This window comes from Tenrec ecaudatus, chromosome 2 (assembly GCF_050624435.1).
Source record: "Tenrec ecaudatus isolate mTenEca1 chromosome 2, mTenEca1.hap1, whole genome shotgun sequence".
In the NCBI taxonomy this organism is placed as follows: Eukaryota; Metazoa; Chordata; class Mammalia; order Afrosoricida; family Tenrecidae; genus Tenrec; species Tenrec ecaudatus.
In genome coordinates, this window is record NC_134531.1 from 78,270,609 (window position 1) to 78,293,148 (window position 22,540).

General features: G+C 45.6%; 1 protein-coding gene across 3 annotated transcripts in view; it reads left to right on the plus strand.

Annotated features, from left to right (window-relative positions):
* RASGRF2 (Ras protein specific guanine nucleotide releasing factor 2) overlaps positions 1–21,448 on the plus strand; it is a 279,623-nt gene extending 258,175 nt beyond the window's left edge. For all 3 annotated transcript variants that reach the window (XM_075541229.1, XM_075541230.1, XM_075541231.1), the window contains exons 22-27: positions 478–562; positions 1,873–2,070; positions 11,627–11,706; positions 13,033–13,150; positions 13,696–13,764; positions 17,217–21,448. In XM_075541229.1, coding sequence (XP_075397344.1) covers positions 478–562; positions 1,873–2,070; positions 11,627–11,706; positions 13,033–13,150; positions 13,696–13,764; positions 17,217–17,309 — 643 coding nt within the window. In that variant the 3' untranslated portion in view covers positions 17,310–21,448. The remainder of the gene's footprint in view (positions 1–477; positions 563–1,872; positions 2,071–11,626; positions 11,707–13,032; positions 13,151–13,695; positions 13,765–17,216) is intronic.
* Positions 21,449–22,540: the final 1,092 nt, after the last annotated feature.

A 22,540-nucleotide genomic window follows, 5' to 3' on the forward strand; every position in this document is an offset into this window, starting at 1 on the left:
TTCCCAAGAGACAAGTGTGTACGTGCAGGGCAGTGCGTTTCAGTACGTTTAAGCCCCACATAGGTGTCTTTCAGATCCCATTGCATTTGGAATTCTTGACTGGGGGATTTCTGTAGGTCCCACAGAGTGTTACCAGCGAATGTGCATTTCTCTTTCATCTCAAGTTCTTGAAATCGGAAGTCTCCATGGAGCTCTAGGGGTCGTTCTCAAATGAAAGCTCCCCTGTCACCAGAAACCAGGCCCCGTGGAGTCGATTCTGACTCCCACTGACCCCAAGGCACTGGACTCAGTCTGTATCCCACGAGGTTTCCTTTTTTTTGTCAAACAAGAGACAAACTAAGGAGACCCTTGTGAAGTCTTCAAAGGAGCAAAGAGAACATAAAGACAGACATCATCCAGCCTGGGGTCACCATCTAATTCCTGTGCTAATCGTTCAGGATCACGTTCACGGGTCTGTGTTTTGTTTGGAACTTTCAGAGAGTTTCTCGGGCAGGGGTGGATGAAGCTGGACAAAAATGAAAGGACGCCCTACATCATGAGAACCAGCCAGCACTTCAACGATGTGAGTAGCCGTGAAACCACCACCTTCGGGCATCGCAGGGAGATGGGCCCCGGGTCTTAAGACCCCTTCTCTAAACAAAGCAACCCTGCCACGGATGTTTTAAACATGTTCCAGGCATGCCTGAATCTCCTCCACCAGCTCCACACGTGCCAAAATGTTCCCTTAACTTCCAGCCACAAAAGGCCCCCTTTTCATGGTATCCATGTCTGAGAAGCCCAAAGCTCACTGCCCCCGAGTCAACTCTGACTCATGGCAACCCTGTCCGACACGGTAGCACGGCCCCAGTGGATTTCCGAGACAGCAACTCCTTATGGTAGGAGAAAGCCCCATCTCCTTCCTGAGGAGTGGGATTGGGGTTTTGATCTGCTCACCTTGCAGTTAGCAGCCCAACTCTTAACCACTCTATCAGTGTTTTCTAGTGATGACCGGGGTATCATTAAGCATTCCTTTGCAAGCCTAAATTGGCTAGGTCCTTACAGAGCTAGAAGCACAGGTGTCGCCGTCTCCTGGAGAGAGGGAGAGCAAGGGTCGGTTAGTGCATCACTCAGCGTAACTGGACACCCTCTCCGAATAGACCACCAGGCTGGAAGGAGCCTTTTTGTTACATAAGGACATTGTTCCGGTGACTCTGCCCAATGGTGACCAGCTGCTGGTCTGTCTCCGCGGTCAGCTTTCATTTAACACCTGAACCACTCCAAGGATGAACAGCTGCTCACCGGGTCATTGGTGCTGTGACAATTACGGACGTTAGTTATAGGCTGTTGCTAAGTGCTATCCACTCAGTTCTGACTCATAGCGACCATGTGTACGGAAGAACGAAATGCCACCCGGTCCCGCGCCATCCCCTCAATTGTTCTGTTTGGGCCCATTGCTGCAGCCTCTGTGTCCATCCAGCTTGTCGAGGGCCTGCCTGTTTTCCTCTGGCCCTCCATGTTACCAAGCATGACGTCCTTCTCCAGGGACTGGTTTCTTCTGAAAACAGGTCCAAAGTACGTGAGACGAAGTCCCGCCAGCCTTGCTTCTAAGGAGCTTTCTGTCTGTACTTTTTTCCAACCCAGATATATTTGTTCAGTCGGTGTCCGTGGTTCTTTCAGTAAATGCATCGATTCCTCTTCGTTCTTCCTTAGTCAACGTCCAACTTTCATGTGCATATTCAAATTACACACTCACACAGAGACACACACCTGGAATATAATCTCTGCACCACCCAGTACCGTGTTTCCCTGACAGTTCGGTAGGTAACCCGGGTGTTCTGTCTCAATTCCCTGCTAGGCACTTAGCCTTCTTCTTTGACTTTCTGATTGTCTCAGATGAGTAACCTGGTGGTGTCTCAGATAATGAATTACACTGACATCAGCTCGAGGGCCAACGCCATTGAGAAGTGGGTGGCAGTGGCCGACATCTGCCGGTGCCTGCACAACTACAACGGTGTGCTGGAGATCACGTCGGCCTTAAACAGAAGTGCCATCTACAGGCTGAAGAAAACCTGGGCCAAGGTGTCCAAGCAGGTGAGCATCGGCATGGAACACAGCCCACTGCCTAGAGGAGGAGAGACTGGGAGGAATGGGGTGAGGGAGCCACGATAAATATGACTAATTAGGAAATCGCTAACTGAAATGAGCAGCTCAGTTGCCAAAGAAAGGTGCCAATGGGGGTAATCACCATGTTCTTACCACCTAATTGATTCCACGCCTGTGTGTCTTTAAATAGTTTAGAAAATGAAAACACAAGCCAAAACAGCCATGAAAACATTTTGGGGGGGATCACCTCAGCAGCATGGTTTCCAGTTAGGAATTGTTTCCTGAATCACTTAGGCAGGACAGATTCATAGGATAGTGGACATGCTCTCTCCCCCAAAATAAGGTCTGACAACCAGGGACAATGGCTCCAAAGGTCGCCTTTCTCCTTTTCGTTTCTGTAGCAGATGGACAGTTCTGGTGTCATGAGGCGGGTGTGAGGCAGGCGACTGTTTTCATTTATTTTTCAGTTGGCTCCGTTTGCCCATGCCCATCTTTTTGACTTAGATTATTTCAAGATTCTGAAAGCATCACACGGGGGAACCTGGGCGGGGGCAGGGGGTGTTTGCTCCCCCTTGTGGCCGTCTGTTGTTGAGGGGGTCCTTGGGTATGAGTCATCTGTACCTGGTGTGCATCTAGGTCTCAGGGGGGGTAGGGGTGGGGAGCAAATGGTTGGTTCACAACTGCTAACCTGAAGACGTAGCATTTCCCCTCACCTGGTGAAAGCCTGGTGATGTACGTCTATAAAGATTACAGTCACAGGAAGCGCATGCAAGAGGCCTAGCCTATCACACAAGGTCAAAGTTGACTGTGCTTTGGTTTGGGTTTGGTGGGCACGTGTGCCTGCCTCACCCAGGAATGGTGCACAGTGAATGAATCGGGAAGTTGACTGACGTCATCTCCCTGTAGCTGTCACCAGCTCTGCTGATCTTCTGAGGCTTGCATATGGCTTACCGCTAGCCCACCCTACCTAGCAGCTTCCACAGTGGACTGCCCTGCCCCTTGCTGACTCCTTGTGAGCATGCTGGCTGTTTGTCCTGAGATAACTACCTTGGCTCTCTCAAAGAGCCTTGGGGAACTTTCCAGACTTCTTCATGTCCTATGGGTGCCAAAGAGTAGGAGAGTCTTCTTCAGGCCCTCTCCCCCTGACCTCTCCACATGTGCCACTAGCCCCGCCTTCAGGTAGCCACCCCAGGCTGGGGAGGAGCATCTTCTTCGGCACCCATCGCCATGGGTTCAGTTGAGAACAAGAGCATAAATACACTCTGCTTTCAGCTCTTCAAGACCGTCTAGTTTCTGTGGCCTTATCTGAGAATTGAACTGCTCTAATGGACTTTACCCATGCCCTATTCTTGTCTGTTTTACTTGTCTCTCTCTAGCAAAGAGGTGCTTTTTCATGTCTCTCTATATGGCAAATCGTGTCCTTCACCCTACCTGTTCTATTCCTTAGTAAAATAGGCCTTGTTCTGAGAACTCACATCTGGGCCCTTGGAATTCTCAAATTGTCTTGCTGTTCACAAAGCCAGGCTCCTGCACATAAAAGCTGCCACTTTTAAAGCTTCTTCGGTTGGTATGATCAGAAAGTCAGTTGTTAAGAACTGATACAGAAATTTCCCACACCTTACACCCAATTTTCCCCAAAGTAGCATCTTGCATAACTATAGACAATATCACAATCAAGAAATTAGCATCAGTACTGTCCTGGATTAAATTTTGCCCCCCCCCAAATATGTGTCAATTTAGCTAGTCCATGATTCTGATCTTGTGTGGTTGTCCTCCCTTTAGGCATGACTTGTAAATGCTAGCCTCATGTGAGTTGTATGTTACACTCTGTTCAGGATTAGGTTATGTTCATGAGGATTAGCGATGTTTGTCATGTTAATGGGGTGCATCTTGAGTCACCACGCATCATTGATCGACAGAGACAAAAGTAAATAGAGAGGGAGGAAGCTCCTATCACCAAAAGCAGCTCCAGGAGCAAATCTTGTCCTTTAAACGCAGGGTCACTGTGTTGCGAAACTCCCAAGCCCAAGGGAAGATAAATGGCAAGGATTTCCCACAAGGCCAACAGAGAAAGTGCACCTTCCCCTGTAGCTGCTGCCCCGAATTCAGACCTCCACCTTCTTGAACTGAGTGAGCAAATTTTTTTTGTTAAGGTCATCCACTTGTGAAATTTCCCTGAGAGCCGCACCAGATAACTAAGACTGGTACAATCCACCAACTTTATTTCTATTATACCCACTGCACATTGTGTCTGTGTGTGATAAGCACATGTTGACTTTGATTAAGAAGAGAGTCATTTGGAGAAAATGACATTTAAATTTTCACCAGTACCGATGAGGAACCCAGTTCACCTGGTTCATGCATCCCAATATCTCATTGTGGTTTCAACTTCGCGTTTTCCTAGTGACTACCCACACTAACCAAACTGCGTGTCTTCCTCACCATCTGCATAACGCTGCTGCTGTATGGTCTGTTCATCTTTGATGTGCTTTTAAAATTGTGTCGGTTGTTATTTTACTGTTGAGTTTTGCAGTTCTGTAGATGTTTCTCTCCTACTTTCTACTTCTTTTACAAAATTGTTTTTAGTCATCTTGGGCCCAGCCCCTCCTCGTGTTCATTTTAGGGTACATTTGTCTAAAATTGCTACCATTTTGATTGGCATCACATTAAATCTGTGGATCAACTTAGGAAGAGCTGACACGTCACTCTTCCCATTCACACTCCCGGTTCTAGAGACTAGGATCTCTCCACTCTGATTTTCTTTCATCAGCATTTAATAATTATTAACATAAATCCTATCCATGTTTTATTAGATTTAAGTACTTAAAGTGGTGAGTACTTAAGTACTACACTTTCTCTGGAAAAATTGTAAATCTTAGTGAGGCTTCAACTCAACCTGCACTTGTTCATTATTAGTGTATATGTAAATGTGAGTGGTTTTTGTATGCTGATCTTGTCTTGCAGATTTGCTAAACCCACTTGCTAGTTATAAGGAGGTATTGTGGATTAAATTGTCCCTCACTTAAATATGTGTTTTAAACCCTTTCCTCTATGCCTGTGGTTATAATCCAGTTTGGGAATGGATTACCTTTGTTACATGAGAGGAGTCCTGGTTGCATAGTGGATTACACGCTGAACTACTAACCACAAAGTCAGCAGTTCAAACCCACCAACCGCTCCGCAGGAGAGGTGTTTAAAGACACAAAGCCTCTGAAACCCAAAGGAACAAGTTTACCCTGTGCTGTAGGGTGGTGAAGTGATTACTTGTTAGACTGCTAACCACTGGATCAGCAGTTTGAAACCACCCACTGCTCCTTGAGATAAAGATGAAGGTTTCTATTCCTGTGGAGGGTTGTTACCTTGTCCTATAGGGTCACTGGGAGTGAGAATCAACTCAGTGGCAGTGAGTTTTAGTTTGATCATTTTAGTCTGCTCATCCTTGGAGGGTAGAAAGAGCTTTTCTATATGAATTTCCCTTGGGCCTCTTCCCCCATCCTCCTGACAGCCCCAAAGAACATGATTTGAGTCTCCTGAGGATGCCCAAAATACATTTTTGAGTACATCCCACCTGGATTTCAAAAACATCTCAGGAAATTATTTGATGCATTGCACACTAGTGGCAGAAGACCTGATGGTATGACTTCATACAAGCAGAAAGCAAAAGGTCATTAAAAAGACAGGGAAGAAAGAAAAGAACAAAGTGGCTGTCAGCAGAGACTCTGAAACTTGCTCTTAATCACAGAGTAACTAAAGGAAATGGAGTAAATGATGGAATCAGAGAACTGAACAGAACCTTTCAAAGGGTCACTTGAGAAGACAACGTAAATTATTATTATGAAATGTACAAAGACCTAGAGTTAGAAAAAACCAAAGGGGAAAATAATGCTCAGCATATCTTACCCTGAAAGGACTCGATAAAAAGTCTATTCTCAGGTTGCAATATTGAAAGATTCTAAGGAGAAAACTATTGATAGACGCAGGAAGCATCAAAAGATGGAAAGAGTACAGTCACTGTCCTAGTCGACATGCCACCATTTCAAGGGACAGGGGTTGAGCAAGAACCCGTGATGCCAAAGGAAGAAGTTCGAGCTACGCTGAAAGCAATTGGCAAAAATGCGGCTCTAGGAATTGAGTTCAAATACCAATTGAACTGTTTCAACAAGAGGATGAAGCATTTGAAGCACTCTGCCAGCAAATTTTGGAAGACAGCTACTTAGCCAACTGATTGGATGAGATCTGTATTTGTATTCATTCCAAAGAAAAGTGACCCAACAGAATTCTCAGACTATAGGACAATATTATTAATATCACATGCTAGTAAAATTTTGCTGTAGATCATCCCATAATGGTTAGAACAGTACATTGACAGGAAGCTGCCCCAAATTCAAGCTGGATTTAGAAGAGGACGTGGAACAAGGGATATCATTGCTGATGTCAGATGGCTCTTGGCTGAAAGCAGAGAATACCAGGAAGATGTGTACTTGTGTTTTATTGACGGTGCCGAGGCATTCTCCTGTATGGATCATGACAAACTATGAATAGCCTTCAAAAAGAATGAGCATTCCAGATTACTCCATTGTGCTCACGTAGAACTTGTACATGGATCAAGAACCAGTTGTACAAAAATTCCCAAGGAAATATTTCATGCTTTACAATCAGGAAAGGTGTACATCAGGGTTGTATCCTCTCACCATACTCTTTGATCTGTATGCTGAGCAAATCGTTAGAGAAGCTGTATTATAGGAAGAATACTGTGAGAGCAAGATTGGAGGAAGGCTTATTAACAATCTACGATATGTAAATGACACAGGCTTGCTTGCTGAAAGTGAGGAGGACTTGAAGATTTGCTGATGAAGATCAAGGGTTGCAGCCTTCAGTGTGGATTACAATTCAATGTACAGGAGAATGAAATCCTCACAATGGGACCAAAAGGTAACATCATGATAAACAGAGATAAGATTGAAGTTGGGAAGGATTTTGTCTTGCTTGGGTCCACAATCAATGCTCACGGAAGCAGCAGGTAATAGATCAAAAGAGATATCACATTGGGTAAATCTGCTGCACAGACCTTTTTAAAGTTTGAAAAGCAGGCATGCTACTTTGGGGACTGTGCCTGACCCAAGTCATGGCCTCCTATGTGTGTGAGATCTGGGCATTGAAAATGGAAGACCAAAGAAGAATTGATGCAATTGAATTAGTGCTGGCAAAGACTATGGTACCATGGACAACCAAAAGAACAAACAAACCTGTCTTGGAAGACATACAGCCAGAATGCTCCTTAGTAGCAAGGATGGCAAGACTCTGTCTTACATACTTTGGACATGTTACCTGGTCACTTTACCAAACAGGATGTCCTTTTCCAGGGACTAATCTCTCCTGATAAACATGTATCCTTTGATCTCTTGACTGCTGCTTCCATGAGCATTGATTGCGGATCCAGGCAAGATGAAATCCTTGACAACTTCAATCTTACCTCTGTTTATCATGATGTTGCCTGTTGGTCCAGTTGTGAGGATTTGGGTCTTCTTTACATTGAGTTGTCATCCATACTGAAGACCGCAGTCCTTGATTTGCATCAGCAACTGCTTCAAGTCCTCCTCACTTAACAGAATTCAAGGTTGTGTCATCTGCATATCACAGGGTGTTAATTCGACAGGCAGGAAATATGCCACAGGAGCTACATCCCTTATCTTTCAGGAAAAGAAAAGGACCATTCCCGGAACAGCTCAGAGATCAGCAAAACTGCACGAGCTATAATCGCCTGGATCTCACCGAATGGGGCCACAACCTGCTATGTCTCAAAGAATCGGATTTTTGCCAACTCGGTTCCAGAGTGTTGGGCTGCCATTAAAGTATGTCAGCTGGAAGAAGCTCCCCCAAGCGTAGAGGATGGTGCCGTCATTCCCAAGAGGCAAAAGACTGGGCATGCTAGGGCCGGGCGGTCAGTTTACAGCTTACCATCTAGGTGAATGGGGCCACTCAAAGCCAAGAGAGCATCTTGAATGGGGCCACCCTGGTTGTCGGAAAGGTGAGGCCAATTCCTAAGACCTCCACCCAGAAGTCAAAGGGCAAGGTTAATACGCAGTCATCAGGGCTGTGCCACTGGGCAGATGATCTCAGAGTACAGAGGATCATTTCCAAGTCTTGAGAGGGAATGTAATGGGTGCTGCTGGGTTTGGGACTTGCTTATCTCCTTTTTCCCTCCGAATTATTTTATCTTTAATGGAAATATCAACCACATGCCCACTGTGCCATTTTTGACGTAGAAGACATTCTAGATTCTGCAGGTTCTTAGAATTTTGCCTCAAAGTCAAATCCATGACCTAAAGTTTCACTCATGTTTTTCTGAGATGCCTCAGAAGATGACATTTTGGACTTGGAGTTGATGGAACACTTGCAGGATGCTATGGTGCCGGTGCATGTGTTTTGCCTGTGGCGCGGATGGGAACTTTGGGGGATTAAAGGGTGGGATGTTATGGATTGAATTGTGTCCCTCTCACTACCATTTCTTTCTTTCTCTTTTGTTTCTGAAAACCAAAATACTTTTTTAGGTTTTGTTATTTTGCATATATTGTATACATGCTTATGACTCATATAGCTTGCATGGGAAACTAATATGTGAGGGGGTTGGTTGGTTGGGGTTGGGTGGTTTGCAAAAGCTACATACTGTATGCATCATTTACATTAAAAACATGGTTACGTATTCTAAGTTCTAACTTTCATGTCTGTGGTTATCAGTTCTTTTAAGAATGGATATCTTCGTCATGTGAATGGACCAAGGTTAGTGTAGGGTGTATCTTAAATCAATCTATTTGAGAAAAGAAAGAAATTAAACACACAAGGGAAAGACACAGAACCGGGGGCAGCAAGATGTCAGATTTCACGACAATGGCCCAGGAGCAGAAGTTCAAGGAGCCGCTGGTCCTCTGAACTTAGCCTCCCACACTGTGAGAAAGTGAGTTAGTTAGTTTATTGTGCCAACCTGGCCAATTGAACACATGTGGGATTAATTGAAGGGCGGAGCGATAAATGGCTTGGTGAGCCTCGCTTTTCACTTTTTGAGTTCTCCGGTCTCTTGCTTTGTGATGGTCGCACCAGGGTGTAGCTGCCTTAGCAGTTCCCAGCTTCAGCTTGCTAGGCTGACTTCCTGCAAGACATCCCCAACGAGAAGCCACATGGACCTACCCCGATGGAGCCCTAGGTGCTGGAGCAGCCGTGTGGAGACCCCTGCCAGCGCTGAGATGCTTACACACTCACTGACTCGGCTTTCCTCCTGCAGTCGGTATCATTGCTTGTCTTTTGTGAGATGGAGGAGGAGTTTGTGGACAGGTGTTGGACTTGTGGGCTTGGGCAGCACTGGGTTGGGATGTTTTCTTGATGTGCACTTAACCTTCATATAAAACTCTCTCTTATCATCAGTCTCTGTGGCTTTGCTTCTCTGAGTGCCCAGACTCTCACAGAAAGGAACTTCTTGCCTGTGGCTTTCCTGTTAGAGCAGCATTCGATAACTATGACAGGACATTTGGTGGTTTGTTGTAAGTTTGTGTGTTGTAAGTTCCTGAGAATGTTCTTCATGGATCTCTCCATATTTGCAAGTAGGGACGGTTGTCTTTCTTTCCAATGTCCATGCTGTTTATTTCTTACCTATCACTCTCATTAGAACTGCCAGTATTCTGTTGACTAAGAGTGGTGAGAACAGATCTTAGATTACTGTGTCCCTTGGGTAGGAGCAGACAGACCTTAGATTACCTTATTTTGCTCTTGATTCTGTGGTGTGTGTTCAAACTTAAAGGTGCTCACCTTTAAGTATGGTGTTAGCTGTAGGGTTTAAAGAAAAATAAAGTGGAAAAAACTCCCCTCCTAGTTTTCTGAGCACTTTCTATCATGAATGAGTGCTCGAATATGGTTTTTGAAATGAGCTTCAAACAATTCTAACAGAATGCAAAAGCTGGGCACAGGTGGCTCGAGCCATTGAGCACTGTGTCTAAGGAGCACATCATCCTGGTGCACACAAGCTTACGCTTCATCACGGCCAATAGTCACTCCTCTGCCTTCCCTCTCCTTTTATTTCTGTTTTCCCTTTATTTTGTTTCCATTTTCCTCTGAAGCAGGCACCAAAGGAGTTCTACATCCTCTCTAAGGAGTTGTCTTTGTCTTCCATGTAGTTGCTGTCAGGGAAGTACATGGATTTAATAGAAAGTAAGTTTAGGAATAACTGCCCATGAAATTGGAACACTCAGGCTAATGCTGATATGATTACTTCAAGTGTTCAATGTATCTATCACCTGTACAGACATTACATAGACTATATCATTTTGGCCACATGTAGGGGTCATTCAAAATGGTTTGGACATGAGTTGATGGGCTGCCCTCTGGGGAGCCTGTCCTCAGAGGCCAGTGCCTCCCTATCGTCATGGTAGGTAGAACATGGTTACAGATAATGTCCTGGTTCTGAAACCATTGGGTAACACCATCTGCTCAGTAGCTGTCTCTTACCAGGATCTGGATCCAGTCTCAGAGAGGACCACAAGGCCTGGTAGAACCTGTACCCTAGAGCTCAGTGGCTGTGGGCAGATTGGATTTCTGTAGCTGCCTTGAGCCAAGGCAAACCCTGAGTGGGCAGAAGGCCTCTTTGACCCCCATCTTTACTTCCTGTCCAGGTTTGGCAGGCTGCCCTGTTCCTGGAGACCTTGAAGCCAGAGGTAGGGTACACAGCCATTCCGAGACCACCTGAAGTCTCTAACAAGGCTTTGCAGGTCCTCTCCAGCCTGTGATGCAGGAATCTAAGGAGTCTCTTCGCTGGGAATAGCTCAGGAGCCTCTCTGCTGGGCGCCTCATCCAAGAGCATCCCGTGTATCTTGCAGGATCAGGGCCCAGCAGACTGCTTGGAGTGGGTATTATGGGGAGTGGAGCATCATTCCCCAAGAGAGCAGCCCATCATTCTCCTCCCACATTCATCCAATGGGGGCGGGGGGGGGGTGTGAGGTACGGAGAACACCACGTCAGCATCAACAGTCATTTTATTTCTTGATAAATGAGTGCCTTTCATAAATTTGCTTATAAAGAACTGAGGGCCATTGGAAAGGAAAGGGCCTGGAGTAGATGCTGCTGCTTGGGGCAAAGGAAACTAATGTGTGATTTGATGGTTTGGAGATGAACGCTCCAAAAGATTCATCCTGAAAACTCCCCAACGTGGGACTTCACCTTTAAGATCCTACAGTCAGGACACGTTCTTAAGCTCCCTAAGTCTCCCCATTTCTTGTGAATTACAATTTTCTGCAAAATTTTCATCTCAAATGTGCAGATATAAGTACTTTCTCCTCTCCACATGTTCTTCCTTGTTTTTGAGCTAAATCGAAACACCATGCTCCATCTCGACCCTGTGAGACTCATCAGACACAGCAGCCTCCTTGATGCCAAAGGTTACAACACTCCCCTTCTGGAAGAGAACCGAGCACACGTGGACAACGCTATCAATCCATAGGAGTATTTTCATGACATGTGGTGGTGTTGTTGTTGCTATTTATTTTTTCTTCCTTTCTAGACAAAAGCTCTAATGGACAAGCTTCAGAAGATTGTTTCATCAGAAGGACGATTTAAAAATCTCAGAGAAACCCTTAAAAAGTAGGTCTGTTTTAACCCTTAAGAATATTCATAATCTGGGACTATATTGAAGTACTTTACACAGGACACAAATCGTGACCTCCCTCTTCATTGAAAAGAAGAGTGCGTGGGAAACTACTGTCATCGTCTGCGTGTTTATCCAGTTTTCCTTTTCCTCTGGATTTATTTACATATCCATCTGGAATACGTACATGTCTGTGTGGATAGACTCCCTTTGTACAGATTATCCCAAACAAGAAAATATCACCAGACTCAATCAAACCATATTGAACATTAAAAAGTTTTGTGATTACGTTTTTTTCTAATTTGAGAACAATGACTTCCAGGGATTATTTTGTTTGAAGACTCCTGTCTATTATTGGGGACCATTTGTAGCCTTTTATTTCCGGGTGATTCTATCTCTCTACACACACACACACACACACACACACACCATAGGATCTGTTCTCTTGCACTTGGTTTTCTCTTGTTCTACCACATGTACTTGCTCTCGGGGGGGGGGGTGGTGGTGAGGGGGGGGAATCAGTCCTGTGATTAACTGAGTGAAAGAAAGCCTTACAAACGATAATGTGAATAATCAAATGCTTTACAGAATACTTACCTCGTGCCAAGATCCATGCTAAGTGCTTGGTGTCCCTTAATTGCACCTTACAAACACGTAGAGGTATCAACTTAATTGCCTTCATTTTACATATGAGGCAACTGTGGCTCGGAGTTTAAAGTGTTATTTAGTAAGTAGTCAAGTTGAGATTCAAACTCAGTTCTTTCTGGATCACAAGTCCATGAATTCATCCTCTAGCCTCTTTGAGGAGACCAAAGACAACCCTTTGACCAGCAGTTGAGATGTTAATAAAGTCACACTAGCTAAAGTATTTAAGTACAAACCAACACAGAAATTGAGTTCTGCTGTGGTCCAATGTTCTAGTCACTTTGATTATTCTGTTCATGCTGTAAGCTTGTGTGTGTGTGTGTGTGTGTGTGTGTGTGTGTTTCATTGAGGTGACGGCTAAGAGAGTTTCCGATAAGCTTTTGCTCCTCCAAGAAACCAGGCCCAATGTTAAGTGCTGCAAGCAAACATTGCACACTCATCCACAAAACACCCATTATTTGCAAAAAGCTGTTGTTTTGAGCACCACGTCAAGCATGGGCTATAATTTTGTATGGTGCTCTATTATGAAATGTACTTCCGTCTTGGTACATCACGAGCGTGCTTCTGAAATGCAATAAGCAGACAGCACTCCTCAGGACCTTCCTGTTGTTGACCCCGGGCATGGGAAATTGCCACCTTGCTGCCAAGGGTGAGAACAGTGCCTCCTGCTTTTGCAGTTGTAACCCCCCAGCGGTTCCTTACCTCGGGATGTACTTGACGGACCTGGCATTCATTGAAGAAGGGACACCGAACTTTACTGAGGAAGGCCTGGTCAATTTTTCCAAAATGAGAATGGTAGGTGACCCCTTTTAGACTCACCCTGTTCCTGTTGGCGTCCGTGGTTGGGAGAGAAGTGGCGGCCTGGTCACAGAGGCCACTCTTGGCTTTTGCATGCTGAGGTGGAGGCCTTGGTGAAGAGTCCTGGGACTCCGCCCTGATCCTGTTGACAGGGGGTTGGGGTCATTGCAGCTTATAGCCGGGAGAGAGCTTTTTACGTCTGAGCAGGGATAGACAAAGACTAAAGGTTTCTGAACTGGGCAACTGGCTTTTGACCACCAAGTTAGAAACACACCGCCTATAGACAGTGGCACCCCGAGCATGCCACTCCCAAGCCGATGCCTCCCCAAGGCCAGGTACTCCCCTGTGGCTGGGAGCCCAGCATCTTGCTGCTGTGATGGCGGGCCACGTGGTGTGTTGAAAGGCCAGAAAGCACCAGGCCTAGCGAATGATTGGGTGAGGCTCCCGACACCTCACAGGAGGAAGGGCCAGGAGGGGCGCAGAGGAATATGCAGTAATCCAGGGAAATTCCTTCGCTTGCTTTTGTTGTTTCTTCTCTGCAGATATCGCACATCATCCGAGAGATTCGCCAGTTCCAGCAGACTTCCTACCGCATAGACCATCAGCCAAAGGTAATATTCAGGGGCTCTAGAGGAATTAATAAGGGGGAAAATAACTTAATGAATTATAGACCAAAAGTAGAGTTGCTTAATTAGCTGGCTCATGGATATGATCAATTACATATACACATAGCTAGCAAGTCTGATCAAGAAAAAGAAAGAAAGGAGGGAGGTGGAGAGAGAGAGAGAGAGAGAAAGAAAGAAAAAATCATGAATGCCAGCAATGGCAAAAGGGATAAAGGCACAGAGTTCCAGGTAAAGCTATCTCACTATGGTTACAAAACTGCGATGAAACATTATACCACCGAATCTGGAGTCACAGACATGTCCGTTGCTTTCTAGACAGTGGAAATGATAAAGAAGATGGGCCAGGTACTATAGGAGTAATCCTAGAAAACTGGAGGCAGATGCATCCCTCTAAAAAGGCAAAAGGCCATGATGATATTTAAGGGCGCGTTTTCCAAATCCTCAACAAACAGATTATGGTTATGCTTTGGAAACTGGCGTGGAAAGGGTCTGAAGCATCCCTGCCCACTCGGTGACGCTGGCATAGTGCAGGGACGAGGGAAGGCAGACTAAAGGAAAAGTATGGGCCGCCATTCGCTGCAGAGATAAACGTCAGTGTTCTGCTCTCTGGCAGCGAATCGCGTGAAGCCTGTAGCAGTGGAATCCATTTATTCAAAACGCAGTCGTTCTCAGGGAAGTAACTTCACTCAGCGTTGGACAATCTCTTACCATCATCGCTCCCAGTGACTGTTGGGGGGAATAAGACTGCAACAGTCATGGCAGACTCACTGCTGTCGAGCCAGTGCCGACTCACAGCGACCCTCTAGGACAGGGTAGAACTGCCCTGTGAGTGTCTGAGACGGAAAGTCTTTACAGGAGTAGAAATCCCCATGATCAACATTTGATGAGATTACAATTCTGATCCTGGATTCATAACATTTAGAACATCAGGCAAGATGAAAATCCGCTTTCATGTTGATAAACATATCCACCAGAAACAAACACAGGAGTTTGGGCAAAATATTCACAGCATTAGTATTTATCTTCTCCTTGAAACTTCTCCTTTGATTCCATCAAACAACTTGGCCCTAATTCTCCTCTCGCCTCACTGGCTCTTTAAGCGCTTAGCAGGACTGGCCCTCTTTCTGCCCGTGATTTCTCAGCACTGCCCTTGGGCATCCTCTCTCTCCAGACTCTGACACCCTCTCCACAGTGATCTACCCACATATGACACAGATGATAAAGAGTAATTTTTAAAATCCTTTTATTGGTGGCTCATACAACTCATCACAATCCATACATACATCAATTGTGTAAAGCACATTTGTTGCCCTCATCATTCTCAAGAGTAATTGTTTTTAATTATTGAAATACAAGCAGTAGGCTAGGGAACAATATATTTACAACACACAAAGCAAAAAAACGAAGAATAGGTAAAGCACCCTTTTAAATCTGTTTTTTTTTCAAGTATAAATAACCCAGTAGACAAAATGAACAGGTAATTGGCAGAAAGAGAGGAAGGTCACCAATAAAGATCAGAATAATGGTCCAACTTCACTTTCCTGCTATCAAGTTGACTCCAACCCATAGCAACCTGTCGGACAGAGTAGAGCTATCCCTGTGGATTTCCGAGACTGTTCACTCTTTATAGGAGTGGAAAGCCTCGTCTTTCTCATGCAGAGAGACTGGTGGTGTCTAATTGCTGATCTTATGGTTAACAGCCCAGTGTGCAACCAGTAAGCCACCAAAGAAGAGTCTAAATTACAGTAAGAGTTCGTTTTCACTAATCCTATTGGCCCAAAATAAATGAGAAAAGAAATAGATGCGTAATATCTAACATAATTTAGGGTATGGTGTAAAAGGTACTCTCGTGTGCTCCAGGTAGAGCAGTGTGGAAGATAAACAGACATCATCCTTTTTTAATGGTTCCACTGAGCAACTGGAATGCTTGTTCCTTGAGAGTATTTCCATTTTGGAAAACTGTTTCATGGTTTCTTATGATGTTACCCATCTACGTGATGACCCAACAGTTTCTATCCTAGGTATTAGCCCAAGAAAAAAACTGAGATCATGCCCATTAAATCCTTGTAGAAAAATGTTCATAGCATTTTAAAATAATAGGCCCCAACTGGAAGCAACCCACTTGTCCATAATCAGATGGCTAAAGAAATGAATTGTGATATAGCCTTCTCGTGTGTCAGAGTAGAACTGGGCTCTGTAGGGTTTTCATTGGCTGATTTTCTGCAGTGAATGGTCTACCCTTTTTCTTAAGATACCTTTGAGTAGACTCAAGCAACTAGACTATCAATTAGCACCACCAGGAGCAAATACAACTCAGCAATTAAAAGGAACAAGCTACTGAGCATTCTCAAAATGAAAGAAGGCAGACAGCAGGGAGAGTGCCCTGTGCCCCACCGTTCCCTTGACACGAGACAAAGTGAAAGCAATCCGAGCAGCTGCTCCTCCCAGGGAGATGAGTGACTGGACATGTACGTGGTGGAACATCCTAGCTGGTCGATGGCCTTTACCATGATGTGTTTTGTGTTACTTAAGTGATAGATGGGTCAAAGCTGGCTGAACTATTCGTTGCATTTACATATGTTATGTCTCAATAAAAATAGACATCTGCATAGACATGCTGTCATTCCCCCTAATCTTTATTTCTAGTGTCATTTCCTTTCCATACTGGAGGATCATTCACATATGTACAAAACCCACAACACTACCAAACTCATGGCCATGGAGTGGATTCTAACTCATAGTGACCTTACAGGACAAGGTAGAACTGTCTTTGTGAGTTTCTACTCTTTTCAGGAGTCGAAAGTCTCATCTTTCTCCCACTGAGCAGGTGGTGGTTTTAAACTGCTGACCAGGCAGTTAGCAGCCCAACATGTAACCACTGTGCCACCAGGGTACGTGTATCAAAAAGGAGCATGATTACAAGAATTTCACAGTAACTGCTTAGTAGTGAGTGAAATCTTCATATTGTTAACTTCTAAATATCTGTCAACACAAGACCCATAAGCACACTGTGTCATGCTACTGAGTACTTCACAGCACACCTCCGTACCGACAGGGGGAGCTCTCTACAGACTTAGAGTTAAGAGATGGAAGCAGCATACAATGAACAGAATGATATCGTTGATGTTCACAAGAAAAGAAAGGTGCCTCTAAGTAGATAGCAGAATATATGAAGTCATAGTAAGACAGCTTGCAGGGGACAAGCCAAATGGTCACAATGGGTCCTCTTGAGGGTGATTCCTGGGCTTGGGTTTAGGACAGTTGATCCCTTTATATTAAGTGCATATTCATACTTTGGAAGTAGTACAAAATTTTAAAATATTTTTGAGAAAAGGTTGGATTCAAAGACATGGTCAAATTCTATTCAGAAAGAAGAAATTGTATTCTGATCAAAATGAACTGGATTTCACCTCCACCTCATTCCCCCCCCCCCCCAGGTCACTCAGTACTTGCTTGACAAAACTCTCATCATAGATGAAGATACGTTATATGAACTGTCACTAAAAATTGAGCCTCGACTCCCTGCTTGAAGACCAGCCTTGCCCTGTGTCCACAGGATTTTCCAGGCCAGACGGGATTTGCATGCCAGGGAGAGGACCATGGAGATGAAGCCAGTCTCCCTTCTCCAGCAAAGAAGGCAAAGCCAGCTGGGAATTTTGTCTCCCAGAAGGGAGACACTGCCATTTGGGCTGAAAGACAGATGCTTGGGACTCGGGTGGGAAGGAGCACAGACTGAGAGTTGGTAAAGCCGATGGCACAGGGTGCCTGAGGGAATGTAAGGTGGGAGATGCCAGTAACCGGTTTCATGAAGCAGGTAAGAAAGTCACTTGCAAATCCCATCCTGTGTGCTGTGAGACCTGGGATCCGGGATTCATGGGAAAGACCATAGCACGCCGATTCTCTGGCGTTTCACTGGCCTGAGCATACCTGCCAACCTTCTCGTGGCGTCCACTTGCTTTCCTGTCCTGGCAGGACACACCAACCCATGAGCAATTCCAGTCCCCAGCATGTGCATGGTTTTCAAGGCATCATAAATACCTCTACCTGAGGAATGGTGTGCTCCGAAATCGCCTTTTCGGTCTTTAGACAGCTGGACAGGGAAGACATGAAGAAAGGCATTTGTCCACAACGCTTCCTTGATGAAGAATCAGCAGGCTGTGCACCCGAGGGTGCCAGCTGGTGGGGGCCTGGAGGGTAGGAAGGCTTGCTCCTGAGGCTGGTAGCGTGGGAGCAGCCCTGCCTCTGGGGAGATAGGGACAGTGTGGACCACAGAAGGCTCGTGAAGGTGCACGCGTCCTCACCACCCGACTGGTGACCAAGAAGGAAGGGAGTAATGGGCCTGGTGGTTCTGTGAAAATACGTACTTATCTCGGCACCTTGCTTGGCTGATTTTTCTTTTTTCCCCTCTCAAAAGCCTGTGGGAACTGATGCGGCCCCCACGGAACTCTTTGGGGCCTCCTATGAATGTTCTTGTTGGATTTTTTTTTTTAAGATCTTTAATAGGATGTTCCTTTTCACACCAATCATGTGCTGTTGTTTAGACAGGTCTTCTCCACCCCACTCCCACCCACCCCCAGCCCTACACACACACACACACACACACACACTGTTTTGCAGATCTTTCCAAATGAACATGGTAAGTGCAGAGAACATGGGCCCAACCTCTCGCTAGCTCTTGTGTCAGAAGACGAAATGTGAGGTGAGCCCTTTTCTCCTCTCGGCTGGCGAAGCGACCTCGCTTTCTCCCAAGATGGTCCCTTGTGGAAGAAACAGGGCTAGCCCATTCTTGACCTCCCTCTTCTCAGGAGGACTGCTGCTTTCAGAGAAGGACAAGGAAAACATAGACACATTGTGACCCGAGCCCATGGCACCTGACATTTCTCAGCGGCAGGGCGCTTACGGATACTGACAAGGAAAAACGGGTCCGGGTGGCTGTTTGCCTATTTCTTTGCACTCTAATTAGGTTGCTAGAGCTACCGGCTGGCCAACACATCCCACGGGCAGGCTCTCAAGGCCTGTGGAAGTGCTAGCCTGAATGATGGATCACAGAGATGGAGAATGTACATTTTCTGCACGATGGGAACCATCTCTACACAACTCAATAGTGAAATGCTAACTAAGAAAATATTTATAATATTTTAATACAATTCCAAAAATATTGTCACGAGCTCGTGTTAGTTACCCAACAGTGTCGTGCTAAACCCAAGCAGGGTTATTAATCGATGCTTTCTTTTTCCTTTGAGGGGAAAAGAAAGTTGCCTGTTTGTCCCTTTGAATATCAAATAAGATACTGGCGCATCCTAACGCATGGTAAAGAAGCATGAGTGGTTTGGATCATAACACTATGTAGCTTCTATTTCTCCGTGTTCAGAATGCAGGGTTGAAAATAAATTGAGGTTTTGCAGAAGAGGAAAAGTAAAGTTTAGTTCAGAAACAGTCTTGCAAGTGAACTTAAACCAGGGTCAGCAACAGGACCACGTGCATTCTAGTTTCCGGCAAAACAACACCTGGAAATAAAGTTTCTATCTTGCTGTTGGTGTATCCTTGCTCAGATTTCCCAAATCCTTCCGAGGGAAGGGAAGAAGTTCTGTGTGTACTTTCCACTGCCCGGTCTTCTCCAACTCTCCCTGGAACTTTGGCTCTTACTGCCCTGACTCAAATGTCCCAGAGGCACTGGGCCATTCTTATTCAAGAAAACTGGGCAATGTGGGACATTCTAAATGCTCCTCCCCTTTTGGAACCCAGCTTTTCCCGCCCTCGGGACGATGTATTTTCTGAGGAATGTTGGAAGCGCCCCCCAGTGGCCCCTGTGGGTACTGTTAACTGCTGTGCTGACTCGGCGTTTTGTTGATCGTTACAAGGCCAGCAAGAAACTCCACTTTCAAAGAACTCCTTTTGCTGACCTGCGTCACTGTGGGCCAGCTGGGAGAGGAATTCACGTTTTAAAACCCGGGTTTGATCACATTTAAAATCCCCAAGAGCAATTCGTGTCGTGATTGTGAAGGAATTCATCCTCTTCTGCCTCTGAATTAGTGGCTCTTGTTAGATGGAATGAGCCATGGCAGCCCCTGGGCTTGCCTGGATCCCATTAGTGAGAACCTCTTTCTCAGAGTAGATGGGAGGGCGGCCTTTCATAGCCAAGTAGGGACCCCAGAGGCTGCAACATTAACCTAGAAAAGCAGAAGTGAGATCCCATGTCATGCTTTCACGTGAACGCCCGCGTTTTTACTGTCAATGAGACGATTGTGGGGCTTTGAAGGGGTGCCTTTGGATGTGAACTTAGAAAGCTGGTTTTGCTACGGGGGCACATCTCTTACTGAAGCCAGCACATTATTTGACAGAATCAGACATGGAGTAGAATGTTGTTGCTTCTCAGAAGGCGTTGAAAGACGAGCAGTTTAAACAGCTGTTGCAATACTTTCAAGTAGCTGTCACCCAAAGACCCATTCACTGTCAGCTAAATTGTCGTACCCTTTAAAGCGTGACTCCACCAGCACCTCTCACACAGTATGACATCGCACAGCATGTGGGCCAGCAGTGACTGCGTGGGTTTTAAATCCTGAACTGAAAATACCCCTGCAATAGGCGATCCTCCCAATACAATGAACTTTTTTAAAAAAGTAAACATAATTTGGTTTCATTTTCAAATTTAATTTTCTTTTCAATGTTTAATTGTATCCCTTGGCGGGAGGCGTGGCAGAGTCTCTGTCCCGTTCATTTGAATGTATACCGATATTAGCCTAGGCTGCAAAATTAAGGATTTTTTGCAAGTATTTAAATGGGATCAGCGATAGCCTGCTTGATGGTTAAGAAAGAGAATGTCAGCATGCAGGAATGAAGGAGGGAGTGCGATTCACTTTGGATCCATTAGAAAGAAGGTGTGAAGTTCAAGAATGACTTGATTACAGATGGTCACATGTGACTCCTGGTAATGAGACTCCAGTGGATGAAATCTAACCGGTGTCATTTCTCAGTGGCCAGGGACTGAAAGTGGAGGCAGGGCAGAGGGAAAGAGGAAAGCCACGCTGCTGTTGGAGGTCCAAACCCATCAGTGATTCAGAAAATCACTTGTCCCGGCCACTACCCAGCAAGACATTGACTGTAGGATTGATTGGGCCTTTTTCTGATCTTCTCATGGAAAATCATCATTAGTCTTAGAGATGCTGGAAGCACTATTCTTCAAAATCTCACTGCACTTTTGTATTAAGTAGGCAGTTGTGAAAGAGCCCCGAACTGGGATTCCCAACCCTGAATTCAAGGCCTAGATATACATCTTGGGCTAGACTCAGTTTCCTCATCTGTAAAATGGGGCTCATAGTAAATTCTTGTGCTGCCTACCTCACGGGCTGTTTGGGGACCAAATGATGAGACCATAACAAATGTGCTGATCAAATATGAGGTCATGTGATTAGTCTCCTCTGCTCACTTTTGGAAAGGCTTTCAAGGTTTAGTTTTGTTTGCATGTGCGTGTGTGTGTGTGTGTGTGTGTGTGTACTGGACAAACCCAGGTGTTCTTTTGAGAAGCATACTGTTATGTCTATGTCCTCTGTCACCCTGCCGTCCACCTCTGATGCCGACAGGGGCATTTGTGCTGTGGCCTAACCCTTGGAGTAAGCTGTGGGTGATGCCCGGGTGCAAATTAAACTTAGCCTTTGTGGAACCTCAAAAATCTCTTTAGTTTCTTCATTTCACTGCGCGCTCTTCTATCACATTCCTGCCATAGGGATGCGCGCTCTGGGTGCGCAGAGAGTCTTTGACCTCCAAAGTGTAAGAGAAAAACAGCAGCAAAACAACCATTTAGAAGAAGCCTGTGTTACAGGGACTGCCCGATTAGCTGATTTTAGGGACCTCAGGGAGGGGGCAGAGATATTTAATGTTATGGAGGCCCGGTGATCTACTTCCCCCAATTCAGCCATTGAATCGGTTACCTGCCTTGAAATCTACTGGGTAGGGCAGACTCTGGAGGAGATGGTATAGGTTGAAGTGAGGCCAAGTAGCCTATAAACAACACAAGGGGCCTTTAAAACATTCTCTTTTAATTCCACTAGTCAACAAGCTTTTTGAAGCATCCCCCTCCCCTTGATGAGCTCAAGCTTCCTGCCCAATGAGGAGTCACCTGTGTTGCTGAAACAGAGATTGTGGTCCCGAGGGCCAGAGGGAGAGAGCTGGCTGATGAGCCAAGACTGCGTTTGTCTGTGTAGAGGCTACAGGATGCCTTCACAGGCTCTGTGTCAAAGGAAGTCACACTGGATGAATGTGGAGTTCATGAGAAAGCGTCAAGAGGAAGAGAGGGGCGAGGAAGGAAGAGGACTGTGGACCCCTGGTGGACTGTTCTGGGCTGACATGTGTAGCCCTAGCTGTACATCAATACTGACCCCACAGCTAACACACATGACACTCAGTGCAGTGAATTCCTCGACAGCGTCAGAGGAGATGCGCTCTCCTGTCACACTGATATATGGTGGAAACACTTCACTTGCATGGAACAGGGAGCAACTGACATGCGGCCATCATTTGGTGGGAGCATTTTGTTGGTGCCAGGGCTTAGTACTCGTTGCTCTCAGTGTTGGCATGGTCTTTCTGTTGGCAAAGCTTCTGAGTGCCCACTACATACACAACATGGGGGGTGCTTGTTCGTGTCATGGCAGATTGGTCAGGAGTCACTCGACCCAAAGGTAGTCCGTTTACAGGCTCGTCAGCAGCCTAAGGTCATAGGGCATGCTCTTGTCCAATAGGATGGTAGTGGCTACAGGAACCCCAA